The 14,648-nt window shown below is 44.0% G+C and overlaps 1 protein-coding gene across 4 annotated transcripts in view; it reads left to right on the top strand.

The window, feature by feature from the left end:
* RALGAPB (Ral GTPase activating protein non-catalytic subunit beta) overlaps positions 1 to 13,614 on the top strand; it is a 71,037-nt gene extending 57,423 nt beyond the window's left edge. For all 4 annotated transcript variants that reach the window (XM_066387831.1, XM_066387828.1, XM_066387830.1 and 1 more), the window contains exons 24-30: positions 1,971 to 2,133; positions 3,316 to 3,438; positions 4,691 to 4,827; positions 6,721 to 6,829; positions 7,562 to 7,640; positions 9,004 to 9,152; positions 9,617 to 13,614. In XM_066387831.1, the coding sequence (XP_066243928.1) occupies positions 1,971 to 2,133; positions 3,316 to 3,438; positions 4,691 to 4,827; positions 6,721 to 6,829; positions 7,562 to 7,640; positions 9,004 to 9,152; positions 9,617 to 9,810 (954 nt within the window). In that variant the 3' untranslated portion in view covers positions 9,811 to 13,614. The remainder of the gene's footprint in view (positions 1 to 1,970; positions 2,134 to 3,315; positions 3,439 to 4,690; positions 4,828 to 6,720; positions 6,830 to 7,561; positions 7,641 to 9,003; positions 9,153 to 9,616) is intronic.
* The last annotated feature ends 1,034 nt before the right edge of the window (positions 13,615 to 14,648 follow it).

Genomic DNA, 14,648 nt, shown 5'->3' with positions numbered 1-14,648 from the left:
GGATAATTTTTATGCTTATAAATACAAAACATTTTACACAGCTAGTGCTTATCCATAGTAGGACATGAATTATGCTTGATGCTTAGAGACTTGTGAACCAGGTCGGAAGCTGAATTAATGAAACCTATGATGCTTGCAGTCCTGCGCCTTGACTCTCAATGAATTGATTTAGAGCAGAGCTACAGCATGTCTTTCTTCCTCTCAAGGAACTCACATTCATAAGACAAAGGGAACTAAAATACAGAAGCTTAGTCACAAAAAGTGAAAGCTAGGCCTGATCGCTTAAGAAGAGTAATACAACACAGCAGATAGTTACGGAACATTTTCCCTGTGGCTAGTGAACCAGGGTGCAGATGTGATTAACGATCTTGCCTCTTAAGGAGCTCTCCTTCCAGGTAATTTCACAAGCAAGTAATTTCAGTTGAGGTGTACATAGTGTGCACTGGGGAAAATAACACTGAAATAAGAGGATAAAGACAAGACTAAAACACAGTTGTATATGTGTAACAAAGTGACTGTTAAGGATGAGGAGAACTATAAGATGGATGAGAATAGAAAACAGCAAATGACAGGAGATTTGAAGTATCTTTTAGAAGTGAATAGAGGAAGATGTGTAAAACTATAGTATGCAGATGTGTAGGGCACTGTGACTGTGATCTTGGAATTTCACCAAATGTTTATATTCGAAGCACTAGTTCAAATTATCGATGACTTACTAGAAAAGGAGATTGATTTATGAGAACACTGATTCTATAAGTATTGTGTCTGCTACCAGTTAGGTACCAGGGTTATAGGCATGAACGAGCTCTACAAGCTTTGTGTCCTTCTAGAACTATTTAGAGGAAAAGGCAGATGATTAAATAAATAGTCATAGCAAAGTGTGCTAATAGGAGCATGTTACAGGCACCATAACAGGAAAACCTAACCTGTCCTTGGAAGAAAAGACAAGCTGGTGTTTGAAGTCTGCTGGCAATAGATAAAAAGTAGAAGCAGGTTGTTACTAACAAAGTAGTAGGTTATATGTAAAGGTTTTGGAGTAAAGAGAGAATTCTATATTCAAATATTCATTGAGGGTTCAATATGCTTTTAATAGGTTTGTGTTTTCGATAGCATCTGTCAAGATTTGTAATTAAATAATCACATATCTAGGTAATGTTTCTCTTTAACCAGACAGTAACATCTGTGAAGGCAGGGACATAGTGTTTTTTGTTTACTTTTAGTAAACATGTCTGGTTCAATAATTGTTTTGCTAGGGAGGGAGCTAAGGTTTTATTGTACAATCATCATTGTTATCCCCACTGTGTAGAGCAGTGGTAGTCAACCTGGGCCCTACCGCCCACTAGTGGGCATTCCAGCTTTCATGGTGGGCGGTAGCGGAGCAGCTAAAGTATAAATGAAAGATAGGTTTAACTATAGTAAGTTGTTTTATAAAGATTTATTTTGCCAAACAGCGAAAATCTGACATAAAGTACTTGGTAAGTAATTATTATTATATGCTTTAACTTGCTATAACTCTGCTTTATAAATTTTATAAAGTAAAGTTACTTCCTTACTTTATAAGTCACCATTACTGTGGAATTGGTGGGCGGTTAGAAAATTTTACTACTAACAGAGATAAAAAAGTGGGCAGTAGATATAAAAGGTTGACTACCCCTTGGGTAAAGAAATTTGCCCAAGGCCCAGCAAGGATTTCAACTCAACTCTAATTGGAAAGCATGCATTTTTAACTACAGTGATATACAGGAGTGCGCAAAAGTAGATTTATAGTTGTTCGCATGGAATATAATACAAGAATAAACTGTTTCACATGCTCACAACTGTAAACCTACTTTTGCCTCACTCTGTATTGCCCAGTTTATTCTGAGCTTAGACTTCATTTTCAGACACTTCAAAGCTAACCCATTCTTAAAGGTTTATTTTGATATGCTCTTGTTTCCTTTATTATAGCTGATGATTGGTATGTATTTCAGATTTTGAAGAATGTGGAGTCTTCCAGAAATGTTCAGCCCCATTTCCTAGAATTTTTGCTCTCCCTTGGCTGGTCAGTAGATGTGGGCAGGCATCCTGGTTGGACTGGACATGTTTCCACTAGTTGGTCTATTAACAGCTGTGATGATGGTGAAGGAACTGAAGGTAAAACTCACAGTGGTCCTTCGTTTTCTCTTGTTTGGTTACTCTTGACCCCCCCCCCCCTTTACTGTTTGTTTTAATTAATTTATTTTTTACAGAGACAGTGAGTGAGTCAGAGAGAGGGATAGACAGGGACAGACAGACAAGAACGGAGAGAGATGAGAAGCATCAATCATTAGTTTTTCATTGCGTGTTGCAACACCTTAGTTGTTCATTGATTGCTTTCTCATATGTGCCTTGACCATGGGCCTTCAGCAGACCGAGTGACCCCTTGCTGGAGCCAGTGACCTTGGGCTCAAGCTGGTGGGATTTTGCTCAAACCAGATGAGCCTGCGCTCAAGCTGGCAACATCGGGGTCTCGAACCTGGGTCCTCTGCATCTTAGTCCGACGCTCTATCCACTGCGCCACCGCCTGGTCAGGCTGTAGTCTTATTTTAAAAACTGAACAAACAGATCTATAAAGACAAGCCTCGTTCCACTAATCGGGATCCTCACAGGAGGTCACTTAATAATAGCTTGTATATTTTTCCAGATATTTTTTGTGTATATGGGGAGAAATTATTATAAATATAAATAAATGTTATATTATAAATATATAGCTAATTAATATAAAATTGATTGCTTAATTATCACAAGGGTAATAGAATTCATTTTTTAGTGTGAATAAATAAATTCCATTTTCTGTAATAATATTATGATAAATTTAGGTTATCTATAGCAGTTTCCTCATAAATGTATTTTGTCTAATAAGTACAGTTTTCTGTAAACGGGTATGTTTTATAGACTTTGTGGCTAATGTACCATTAAAGGTTACATTTTGGGTATAGTACATGGGAGCCTTTGTAGTAAACAGCTGACTATCTCAGAGAAGTTCAGGCCCGTCTCTAAAGACCCTCCTGAGGAACTGTAATAAGGATGACAAATACTGGAGCAAGTTTAAATTTAAACTTAGACCTTTGCCCCACCTGGCTAGTGCTCTTTGTTCTGAGGGCTCCTGCAGTCACAGGACAGTTGGTGTTGTCTCTGCATTGGGTAATGCTTGTGTCCAATGCTTTGAATAATCAGAATTCTTCTTCAACACGATTATCCTTTTCTCAAGGTTTAACCAGTTAAAATGTCACGAAGCAGGAGGATACTGGCTTTTTCCACGTTTTGGAGCAGTAACATAATAATTCTCCTTCCTAGATGAAGTAATTTCCTCCGAAGATGTTGGGGCTAGTATTTTCAGTGGACAGAAGAAGGTGCTGTATTATGCGGACGCCCTTACGGAAATAGCCTTTGTGGTTCCTTCTCCCGTGGAGTCCTTAAGTGAGAGCATTTCTCATGTTTTTATGTTCGCTGGTTTGTGCAGTGTTATTGCATTGGGAGAGATTCTGAAGTCCTCTGTGGCATTCTTCTGTTTCTGAGGCATGGGATAGCTTTTAGAGTATGCAAAGGTACAGGATGTTAGCTTTTTAACTTCCTTAAGAAAAGTCATTAATGACAGACGGACCCTCTAATAATAATCTTTAAATAGTGAAGGAGACTCACTTCAACCCATATTTTGTCTTTTCCTGAATCTAATTATAATCAATACTGTACATAGAAACCTTGTTTTCCAATTTATTCGTTTCAGTAATTATGAGTGAGCCCGCATCTCCTTCCCTATTTCCTGTCGAGAGCCTTTATATGGGACCCCAGAGGGTCTTACAGTTGGAAGGCTCACAGTTAAAAAGATGGTGATCAAACTTGTTCTTCATGAGGATCAGGGGTGATTATTACTTTTCAGTCAAAACTCAGTCTTATTTTTCCTAGAAGCTTTGCTTCTTGCAAATTAAACCCATATCTTTGTGCCTGGCCAAGAGATAGGTGGAAAGCTCTGCCTTCTTCACCAAGACCATCTGTAGAATGGGATGCTCCACATCGTATTTTCACTGTCTCATCTCCAGGCTCATGGCTTTTCATGTGTCCTACCTTGGCAACCACCTAGGACAAGCAAGCCACCTTTGTACTTGGACCCTTGATGTCCCACTCTGGGCCCCTCGCTGTCTCATAGTGTGGGGCCAGTTCTGTCACTGGCAATAATGGCCTTCCCTGGTCTAGGTCAGAATCTTAGCAGCTGTTTGCCTTTGTGTCAAGGCTGTGACTACCACCTAATTGCAGAAGCCAGGCCCCGTCTGTCCCCTGGGGGCCGAGCCCCTGCCTGGTGTCTCTGGCCCAGCCGGTTTGCGCCAGCCCAGCTCTCCCACAGCTAGGTCCACGTCCTTGCACTGTAGTTCCTGAAGTTGAATCTCCTCCTCCTGGCATGAACCTGTCCCCTGTGCCAGCTGGGCCCCTGCCCCAAATCAGCTTCCTCCTGTTTCTTGAAAGTTGTCTTTGTTTTTGTTGTTGACAAAATGGAGGCCTGTACAGCCAGCAAAGCTTAAAATATTTATTATGTGATCCTTCGCAGAAGTCTGCCAACCCATGCTGTAGTAGTGTTTTGCCTAAGTGACCTAGGTAGATTATTAGCATGTTTAGTCTCCACACTTTTGCTCCAAATAGTAGATATTATAATTATTATTATTTTTTGATCCTGTAGCTGATTCAATGGAAAGTAACGTCTCGGACCAAGATAGTGATTCGAATATGGATCTCATGCCAGGAATCCTGAAACAGCCATCCCTAACTCTTGAGCTTTTCCCTAACCACACAGACAATCTTAATTCCTCACAGAGGGTAAGTCACTCTGTTGATAGATCTCCAAGAATTTACAGTGGGGGCCATGATAGAATCATGCCTAAAAAACTTTTAACTTGAACCTGGAGAATAATTATAGCTATACTGATTCATTACTGTCTTCATTTCTTTAAAGCAAATTCTCACGGTCTCCATTTTTTCAGCTGCAAGAAGTAGTTCATTCTCAGACAGCCTTTGTTGTTTTCCTGGACTTAGTCGTTCTGGTCCCATGCTTGGCTCTCCCACTTGTTCCTTCTCAAGCCCAGTGTCTGTTTGGTCCAGAGACACCCACCAGTGCTGCAGCAGCGCTCCGCATGTCACGTCTGCAGTCATGGAGCGTTCGGCTCAGACAGGCTGGCCGTACACAGGCGGTCGCAGTTCGGAGAGCAGCCCAGGGCATGAGTGACAAAACAACAGTAAAAAAGACAAAAGAAGTGTAAAGCTGACTGTAGCCATTCTCTCATTGTAAGGATTTTAATTTGGCACCTTCCACAGTGAAAACTATTTTTACCATAAGTATGTGGGAGAGGTTTTCACCTTTAAAACTGATTTAGACAAAACTTAAGTTGTATAGCACTCTCTGGAGTAGACTGATTTTGAAAATCAGGAATTGTGATATTGAAAAAAGTTTCACGGAATAAAGTTGGGAGGTGAACAAGTCTGTGCTGGATGGCAGAGCAGACTTTTAGCCAGCTCTGATAGTGATTGGATGGCAGAGCAGGCTTTTAGCCAGCTCTGATAGTGATTGGATGGCAGGGCAGGCTTTTAGCCAGCTCTGATAGTGATTGGATGGCAGGGCAGGCTTTTAGCCAGCTCTGATAGTGATTGGATGGCAGAGCAGGCTTTTATTTTTATTTTTTTTATTTTTATTTTTTCTGAAGCTGGAAACAGGGAGAGACAGTCAGACAGACTCCCACACGCGCCCGACCGGGATCCACCCGGCACGCCCACCATGGGGCGACGCTCTGCCCATCCTGGGGGTCGCCATGTTGCGACCAGAGCCACTCTAGCACCTGAGGCAGAAGCCACAGAGCCATCCCCAGCGCTCAGGCCATCTTTGCTCCAATGGAGCCTCGGCTGCGGGAGGGGAAGAGAGAGACAGAGAGGAAAGCGCGGCGGAGGGGTGGAGAAGCAAATGGGCGCTTCTCCTATGTGCCCTGGCCGGGAATCGAACCCGGGTCCCCCGCACGCCAGGCCGACGCTCTACCGCTGAGCCAACCGGCCAGGGCCCAGAGCAGGCTTTTAGCCAGCTCTGATAGTGACTGGCTGCCTGGTACTCCATGTTCTGAGTGCCAACATAGTTATTTCTTAAAATCTAAAGAATGATAGCTCTTAAAGCCCATCCTTTTTATTTACCACATACTTTGCAAACAACTAACAAACTAAAAAAAGAAAAATCCTCTCCATAGATGCAGAAAAAGCAATTTAGCATGTTTGCAGGAATAAAGGTCTCAGTGTATTAGGCGGAATTTTGAGATGACCCCCAGTGATTCTTGCACTTATATGATGTCATCCCCTTGCATGTGGGTGGGACTTGTGAATATGATGAGGTAGGCTGTGATTATGTCGCATTTTATGGCAAAGGGGTTTTGTGGATGTAATTAAGGTTTGTTTAAGTTCATCAAACAGGTGATAACCTAGGTAGGCCTAACCTGATCACAGGAGCCTTTTAAATCTAGGGCTGGCCATCAGAGAGTCAAAGCTGATTAGGAGCCACAGTACTAAAAAAAAATAGTCTCTGAGTGTTCTTGGCTGTCTGTCACTAGGTTGGGGAAAGTCTCTTGGTCAGTCCCTTTCTGTGATGGCACAATGGAAACAGCTTGCTGACTGTATGGTTCGAGTCTTAGTAAGCCGGTTCTTTTGTTCTCTCTTTGCTTTTCTTCGCTCGCATAGCTCAGTCCCGGTTCCAGAATGAAGAAGCTGCCTCAGGGCCGCCCTGTGCCTCCCCTCGGACCTGAGACAAGAGTGTCTGTAGTCTGGGTGGAACGCTATGATGACATAGGTACTATATTATGAGGGCTTTGTCTGTAATAAAATTGTAATCAAATGACAGCAGCAGCATAGGCTGGTGGGGGGGGCCGGGAGCTAGGAATGGAACCCAGCAGGCTGGGTCTGCACCTCAGCTGTACCGCTCAGTTTCCTTCCGTCTTAGACTGGTCATCATTTACATAGCACTGAGGTCACAGCTGTGGAGATGTGATGGGACTGGTGGATATTCAGTCTTCAGCTCTGTTTGGTATGACAGTCAGTGGTTTGTTGCCAGTTGGTCCTGCTCACCCCGGGACCTCAGGGAAGGGGAGCACTTCCCTCGCCCTCTTCCCAGGAGCACTGCTGTCTAGGTTTAGTGTAAAGATTAATTGTCCTTAGGAATTCTGCTATAAATAAGTTCCTCGTGACTTTTATGTAAGCAATATAGTAACTTACAGAAATGCACCTATAGCTTAGAACCTCATCCGGCGCCCAGTTTGTGGGGAAGTGTGACGGTTGCTTCCACACCCTCAGTGACAGCAGAGCACGCTCTCTAAGTTAAGATGAACTTAGCATAAACATGTCTTGTGGGAGAATTTTTTTTGGCATTTGTCAGGAATAGTTAGGATTATACATATATTATAGGATAGCATAATCCAAATATCTGTTGTCTACTTGTGTAAAGAGATTAGGAAATGAGATTTCCTATTATCTGTTTGGGAAATAGGAGGAAGATGCTAATTATAATACTATTATTTTCTTCCAGAAAACTTTCCCCTCTCGGAGCTGATGACAGAAATCAGCACTGGTGTGGAAACCACTGCAAATAGCAGCACTTCTCTGAGGTACACTGATATTTGCTTGACGTTATCAGCATGATTTTAAGCATAGAGAAACCTATTTTTTAGAATATATTGATTATAGTTTAATCAAGAAAGACTTATGAAACAAAAGGGATGAAGGCAATAATAAACAAACGGAGGGAAAATCAGTTTGTAGATAAATGCACAAGGTGATCCAATTGGCAGAATTTTTAAATGGTATAATTAATTGCTGTTTTACATTTATCTGCAGCAAAAAGGTAAATACAGATTTGAAGATAAGTGTTAATGAGGATTGTGATAATAGGGTAACAATATTAGATAGAATAATGGAGTTAAATTGCCCAAAGGATTCTGGATAGGAGTAAAATGTCCTCATCACATGAGCTATTTAATGGGAAAATATTTCAAACTTCACTAAAATGTTTAGACACTGACTTGCTGAAGAGACTACGGTAGTTTTCATGAGAGGGACTTTTCTAGAACTAGTTTGAAAGAGAATGTTTAAAAGTGTCTTATACTCTTTTTTTGTTTTTGTTGTTTTAATATTTTTAGGTCAAAGTTTCTAATACAATTGACAATTTGTATTTAATGAGTGGAGTAGCAAAGTTTAGAATATGTCTTGGGGATAGAGTTAGTAGAGGATTGATTTTTATTTAATGTCTTGCAAAAATTGACTAACTCTTGCTTTCACCAAGATCACTTTACCTATATAGACATAAAGCTCATTGTGTTATATAAACAAACAAACAGTCAGAAAACCAACACTGATGTGTAGCATCACAGAGTCACACAGGGACCCGTAGATGCACTGGCATGTCCCTGGGACGTGACGTGGAATTCAGTCTGACCTTGACACCTGGTTACCTGTTCAGAGGCTTTGATGGCTTTGGCTCTGCCAAGATGTGGCCATTTATCACCTCTGCTGAGGAGGCCCTGCCAGACTCCTCCCCCAGGCCCTGAAAAAAAATGATAGCAGGGGTTCCCATAGTGGGCCTCACTTTTCCTGAGACTCCAGCGTTGACTGCAGTCCAGTTTCCTGCACTTGGATCAGCTCCACTTCTGCTCCTTACAAGAAGGAGGAGATAAGTAAAGGTCCCCATTGTAGATTCTGCCTTTTCTTCCCCCGCATGTCCCCCTGTGGTTTTCTGAGCACATTTTTAGTGCCTTTTTTTGTCAACTTAAAAGACCCGACCCCAGTGATGGGTATTCAGGGTCAGGTGTTGCTGGGGGCTCCATCAGGGGCTCCCAGGAAGAGGACTCAGCAGCCTAACCCATGGCTCTTCTCACACACTGCCTGGCAGCAAGTCCATTTAGTGTTCTTACATTGTGCATGGGAACTTCAGCACTTGACCATCTGGGGTAAAAAGAGTTTTCTTTTCTTAAGATCTACCACTCTTGAAAAAGAAGTCCCTGTCATCTTCATTCACCCTTTAAACACTGGACTATTCCGGATAAAAATTCAAGGCGCCACTGGAAAGTTTAATATGGTCATCCCTCTCGTGGACGGGATGATCGTCAGCAGGCGGGCACTCGGTAAGGTCTTTATGTGGCTGAGGGCTTAGTGTTCCTTTTCTTCTTTAATGTTTTTATGAGCCAGAAAGTAGAAATAAGGAAATGGCGGTGTCACTTAATAGGGCCAGCATGTAGAAGGTGCTGTGGTTTGTTCAAAAGGAAGCATGTTTTGTTCTGATTTGAACTGTGTTTACTGTAGTAAGTATGAATGGAACTGTAATTCACAAACTTCCAGTATCAGAAAATGAGTAATCTACGGCAGGACTGGGTTATAAGACCAGATTTAGATTCTCTTTCTCCTTGTTGCTGTGTGTTTCTTCTGACAGTTCTGTCTAAGTGGGGCTCTGTCCATTTCTCTGGGGACAGGGAGAGTTTTGCAAATGGAATGACATAGTTTGAGTTTGTAGAGAATTGTTTACTTCAGTACTGAGAGTTCACTTAGCTGACTGGTTATTCACATTGTTTTGAAACCCTCTGTTTTCAAGGTTTTCTGGTGAGGCAGACTGTTATTAATATTTGTAGAAGAAAGAGGCTGGAGAGTGACTCCTACAGTCCACCCCATGTCCGCCGGAAACAGAAAATCACCGACATTGTCAACAAGTACCGGAACAAGCAGCTGGAGCCAGAGTTTTATACTTCACTTTTCCAGGAGGTCGGACTCAAGAACTGTAGTTCTTAGACTCTTGAACTGTCTGGGACTCTTGAACTCCAGTTTGGGGCTATACCATCAAAGCAAAGCAATTTGATAGGTGATCACTGTAAAAATAAAAACAAATCACTTCCCAAGAGCTTACTGTTTAATCACCAGAATAGAAGACGCACACTTAAACCCATTTGGTAGAAGACTTCCGGCTCGCTAGTGAAATGGGCTCCCAGACGCAATCATAGTCCTGCTGGTAATGATGATATAACATTTTAGCCATAAACTTTCTTTTAAAAGTGACAATTTTAGTTCAATCTGAGCCTTTTGAGGAGAAAGGCTTTTATGCATCTCAGTTAAACATGTGCATTGGTAGTATCAAATTTGCAAAATAGAAGTTGAAGATAGTTTTATATCTCACTTTTTAGGAGGTTGTGTTCAAAATTAAAATCTGTCTCAGAGTCTTCAGGACCTTTAAAGACTCACAGTGATAGCGCGGAGGAGAAGGAAGGCAGTCTCAGCTTCCCACCTCGTAGGCTCGTCTGTCCCCCAGCTGTCCAGCTGACAGAAGGACACGGTTTCTGCTCAGATACGAAGTCTGACATTAAATCTCTCATATTTTCTCTCCACATTTCAAGAAGTTATTCTCAGCACCGCACGGACCCATCTGAAGGCCTCAGTTTCTGTGGGTGGCCCAGTAACGAATCTATGATGGAGGCATGGCCCTGTCCTTTAATTAGGGGTACAAGTAGAGTTTGTGGGGTTACAGGTTGTAAGACAGCAGTGATGTCTCCACTCTCTCCAGTGTTGTCCCGCTTGGTGACATACAACAGGTTAAACATTTGTAAATTCCTTGGTTAAATAGCAAGAAATGTCAAGTCACAGCAAGGGTTGAAAATTATTTGGTTTCATCTGTTGTCTCTTATTTCAGGACCAAGCAGGAGACTGCAGTAGTTTATGAAGGATTCTAATTTGGGGTTCAGGAAATAGCCTCTCACTGCTACTAGTTCCGACCTCTCCCACAGAGCTACTGGATTTCATTGTGATTGACAAATGTTGGTGACCACCTCCTTGGGTGGCTGCTGTTAGAAGGGGCTGTTGTCATGTATTCTGGACTTTGTCAGCTGAAGGCACAACACATCCCAGCCTGGGCTTTGAGAATACTTCTGTTACCTCGCTGCTGCTTTCCTGCCAGGGACACATGTTTTGAGGCGGCCAGACCCAGAACACCCTTACCAGGATTCCTGTTACAGTACCAGAGTAGACGCTGCTCGTTTCTCCTGTTCTCATATGCTTGCCTCTTTACTAAGACCATTTCATGTTGAAAAGATAAATGACATTTAAAGTCCAAAGAACAATGGTCACAGTTGTAGACGGGGGATTTCACACTTGAACTCTGATGTCAGTAGATTCTGTAGGTCAGGCTACAATGGTCTATTTGGTTTGTTTTGGTAGTTTAATTAGGGGGTAGGGGATAGTATGTAGGGCCTAATTCCATGTGCAGATATTTCTGTTCCAGAAATACGTATTTTGTCATCTGTGAGCAAGAAATGTGGGCATAGCGGCTCTTGGTTTAAAATTTGCCGTACTTTTTTATTCATGTTTGTTTTAAGCTCAGGTAAATGTAACCTCCACCTTCTATGACTCCAGTTTCCATTCAGGGTATAATGTTATTTAGTAATTGATTTTCTTTGTAATCTGGGCAATAAATTTATGTTTCCAGATGGTAGCATGAGGAAGGGGTATGTATGATAAAGTTTAGGAAGTTCTACCCTAAAAATGTTTTAATAGCTCAGCTGGTCTAAGGTGAAGTCGAATGACTCATGGAAGTTCCAGATTGTCAGTTCAAGGGAATAATGGGCCCTTGTTCTAGTGGTTGTGAACCAAGAAGGCTATAAATTGATGTGCAGCTTTTAACATTCCAGAGGTTAAAAATGTGTAGGTGTACTTCTTAGTGTGATTTTTCAGGTAAAACCTTTACCTTTGGCTTAGTTTTACTGTGGTATGCATGTTGGGGGGCTTCCTGATCCTTCCATTAGCTCTGATTTCTGGCAACTCTTTGTAATTCAAATGGCTTTGATACGTGAGCAACCGTGTTGAATGGAATTTATGATCTGAAGGACTTGGTGGTCTCCCAGGGAAGGAGGGATGGATTATTCAGGCCTGTGCAGCCCCTGCAGGGGAAGCCCCAGAGTGTAGGCGCAGACCGTATGGGACACGGGTCTCGTCTGGTTCTGGTTCCTTCTGCTCAAAGTAACATCTAATTTAAAAAGGAAGTGTGGTAAGAAACCATGAATCTCTCGCTAGTATTATGGGTTTGAGTTCATGGTCACTTAGTTCACCAGCTGCCTCTGATAAAAGTCCCTTGGAGTAGAACAGCGGTAGAGGAGCCTATCCGGTCCCTAGGAACAGTTTGTGGAAGTCCACTGGATAAGTTTGCTGGCATGTGTGCATAACCTGCCTGGAGAAGCCAGGACCGCTTGGGGCTGTGGTTTAGGCAGCTTAGTTGCTGCATTTGACAGGTGTACCAGGAGGAGATGAGCGTGGCATTCAGTGCCAGGGAAAGCATTACCCAAGGGACAGAGGGAGCAGTCCCTCACACTCTTGCTCACATTTGGGATAGGAGCTTCCCTCTCCTCTCTGCTGGGAGCACTGAGGACAGTGACAGGGCTTTTGCCTTTTTAACCCTTTCCTTCTTCAATCAACTCTCCCTTTTGTCCAGTGCTACCTCCTAAGTCCCCCAGCCCCCCCGCCCATTGGCCCTTTAAGAGGAATAGTTCCATGGTGGGTTGACAGCATGCACGCACGCACGCACATCCACACTGTCCTCCACTCCCAGGTCCTCTGCTTCAGGGCAGCCCGCCCTCCTCTGGACTCACAGATACAAAGCCTACATCCTTGGCCAGTCATGTGTGAGGTCTTCACGAATGGTCACTTCTATGTACACTGAGGAAATACTTGTCAGGTGTGCAGACTGCTACTTAGAGAGGCAGGGTCTTTAAGAGCATTTATTTCTACTGGAAAGTGAACCTTTCCCCAGCAGGAGTCAGCCTTGCTCCGAGGCGTGTAGGTGGGAGCCAGAAAGAGGACCAGCGGAGGTCGCGGGCTCCTGCTGGTGGTTCTCCATGCAGCATTGAAACGCCATGCAGGGTATATCTTCCTAAAAAAAAATCGATTTCTATGTTTACATGAAATGATGAGTTGCATTAGAGGGTCTGTTTTAAGGATTTCCATGACAGCTCTTTTCCTGAGATGGAGAGATCGGAGGTAACCCGCTCCATGTGGAATCAGACCGTGGGTTCTGGTAGCTAAGAAGCCATGTACTGTATAGTGTTTTTCTCAGAATATCAACTCATGTTCTTCAGATGCTTGTCTTTTTTTTTAGTGGTGAGGGTAAAGGTAGAATTTGGGATTCCACAGTGCCTTGCATATAGTAGGCGCCCAATAAATATTTGTTGAAGTAAACCAAGTTTCCCAAGTCCTTGTCTCTTGCAGTGACCAAGAACATCTTTCTCCTCTGAAGGGCTTGGCAGTTGTGGCTAAATAAGCAGTATCATTATTTGCTTGAAGTCATATATACAATTTGTATGAATTTCGGTATGTTGCCAAGACACGATCTTTTTCTTATTGTATTTTCTGTAAATATATCTGGCACTGAACTGTACAGTAAAGGCGAAATGTACATACGAAGGCGTCCCCTGCCCTCGCCTCCTGCGTTTTCTCTTCGCCCGATAGGGAAGAAGGCCCGAGGCTCGTTTGTAGTTACGCCCCTCCTTTGTCCAGAAGAAGCCCGTGGAATATTGAATGTAATACATTTAGTCAATTAAATTTTAAGGAGATTCTTATCTACTAACTTCGTGTGTGCTTTTGGTCACAGGCCCGGGGCTTGTCTCCTGTGTGGGTGTTGATTGGTTCTTTCCCAGGGTGGTCTTCTCTGCCTGGGTTGCCCTTCCTAACTTAGATCTGTGGGTTTCCCCCTGGCTTTGTAGAGTTCCGTCAAGTACTCAGTGTTCATAAAAGTGCTTGGCCGTCGATGCTAGAAGGAGCTCGTGTAACTAAAGCGCTGCCAGCAGAGCCCGCCTCACGGAGGAGGTCGTTGCCCAGGGCCGGGCTGGCTCTCTGTCCTGGGAACGTGGAAATGCCAGCTGTGCCCCCTGCCTGCAGAAAAGCAGCTCTGCCAGGGCAGCCAGGCTGGAAAGGGGAGAGATGCAGAGGTCTCCTCGCCACCCCACCGTCCCCGCTGAGAGTAGGGCTGACGGCAGAGGGCTCCGTGGGGCCCAATGAGCAACCTGACGCCCAGGTGACACCTGGTGGGGGGTGGGTCCCCTTGCTGAGAGCACCCCTCCTCTGGCACTGGTTCCATATGAAGGACCTGCACCCTGCAGTTGTGTGTCCATGCCGACTCTGCCCGCCCCCCAGGTCCTCCTTGGTGGCCAGGGAGGCCTCTCCCCGGGCTGACCACATGGTGGCCATTACAGGATCTGATGAGAAAATGTGCACACAGGCCTTCCCCTGTGCTTTTCTGCCCTTTCTGACCCCGGGCCCTTCAGGACCCGGTGCTGTGAAGTCACTCCCAATCCAGACCACCTAGTTTCTAGTATTGACCTCTGAGTCTTGAGTGGCACAGCCCACCAGGGCACCCAGACCTCCTCTTCTGAGGACTCTGGTCATCCCACAGCTGGGCTCGGGCCCCGTCTGACCACACTGGCCCTCCAGGTCCCACTTGCCCTTCTGCCCGGGCTGGTGGTTCCTAGAAGGGGGACTTCCACTTCCTGTTTCCGTCTAGGTCTATAGGTCTACCCCCCACTTCGTGCAGCTGCTCCCCCTGGACCTGGTCTGCCAGACTTGCCCACCTGTGCTCTGTGAAATGCGGTGGT

The sequence above is a fragment of the Saccopteryx leptura genome, chromosome 5, assembly GCF_036850995.1.
Source record: "Saccopteryx leptura isolate mSacLep1 chromosome 5, mSacLep1_pri_phased_curated, whole genome shotgun sequence".
Taxonomy (NCBI): Eukaryota; Metazoa; Chordata; class Mammalia; order Chiroptera; family Emballonuridae; genus Saccopteryx; species Saccopteryx leptura.
The sequence above is the reverse complement of the archived record's forward strand: the minus strand, read 5'-3'. Positions and strand labels throughout refer to the sequence as shown.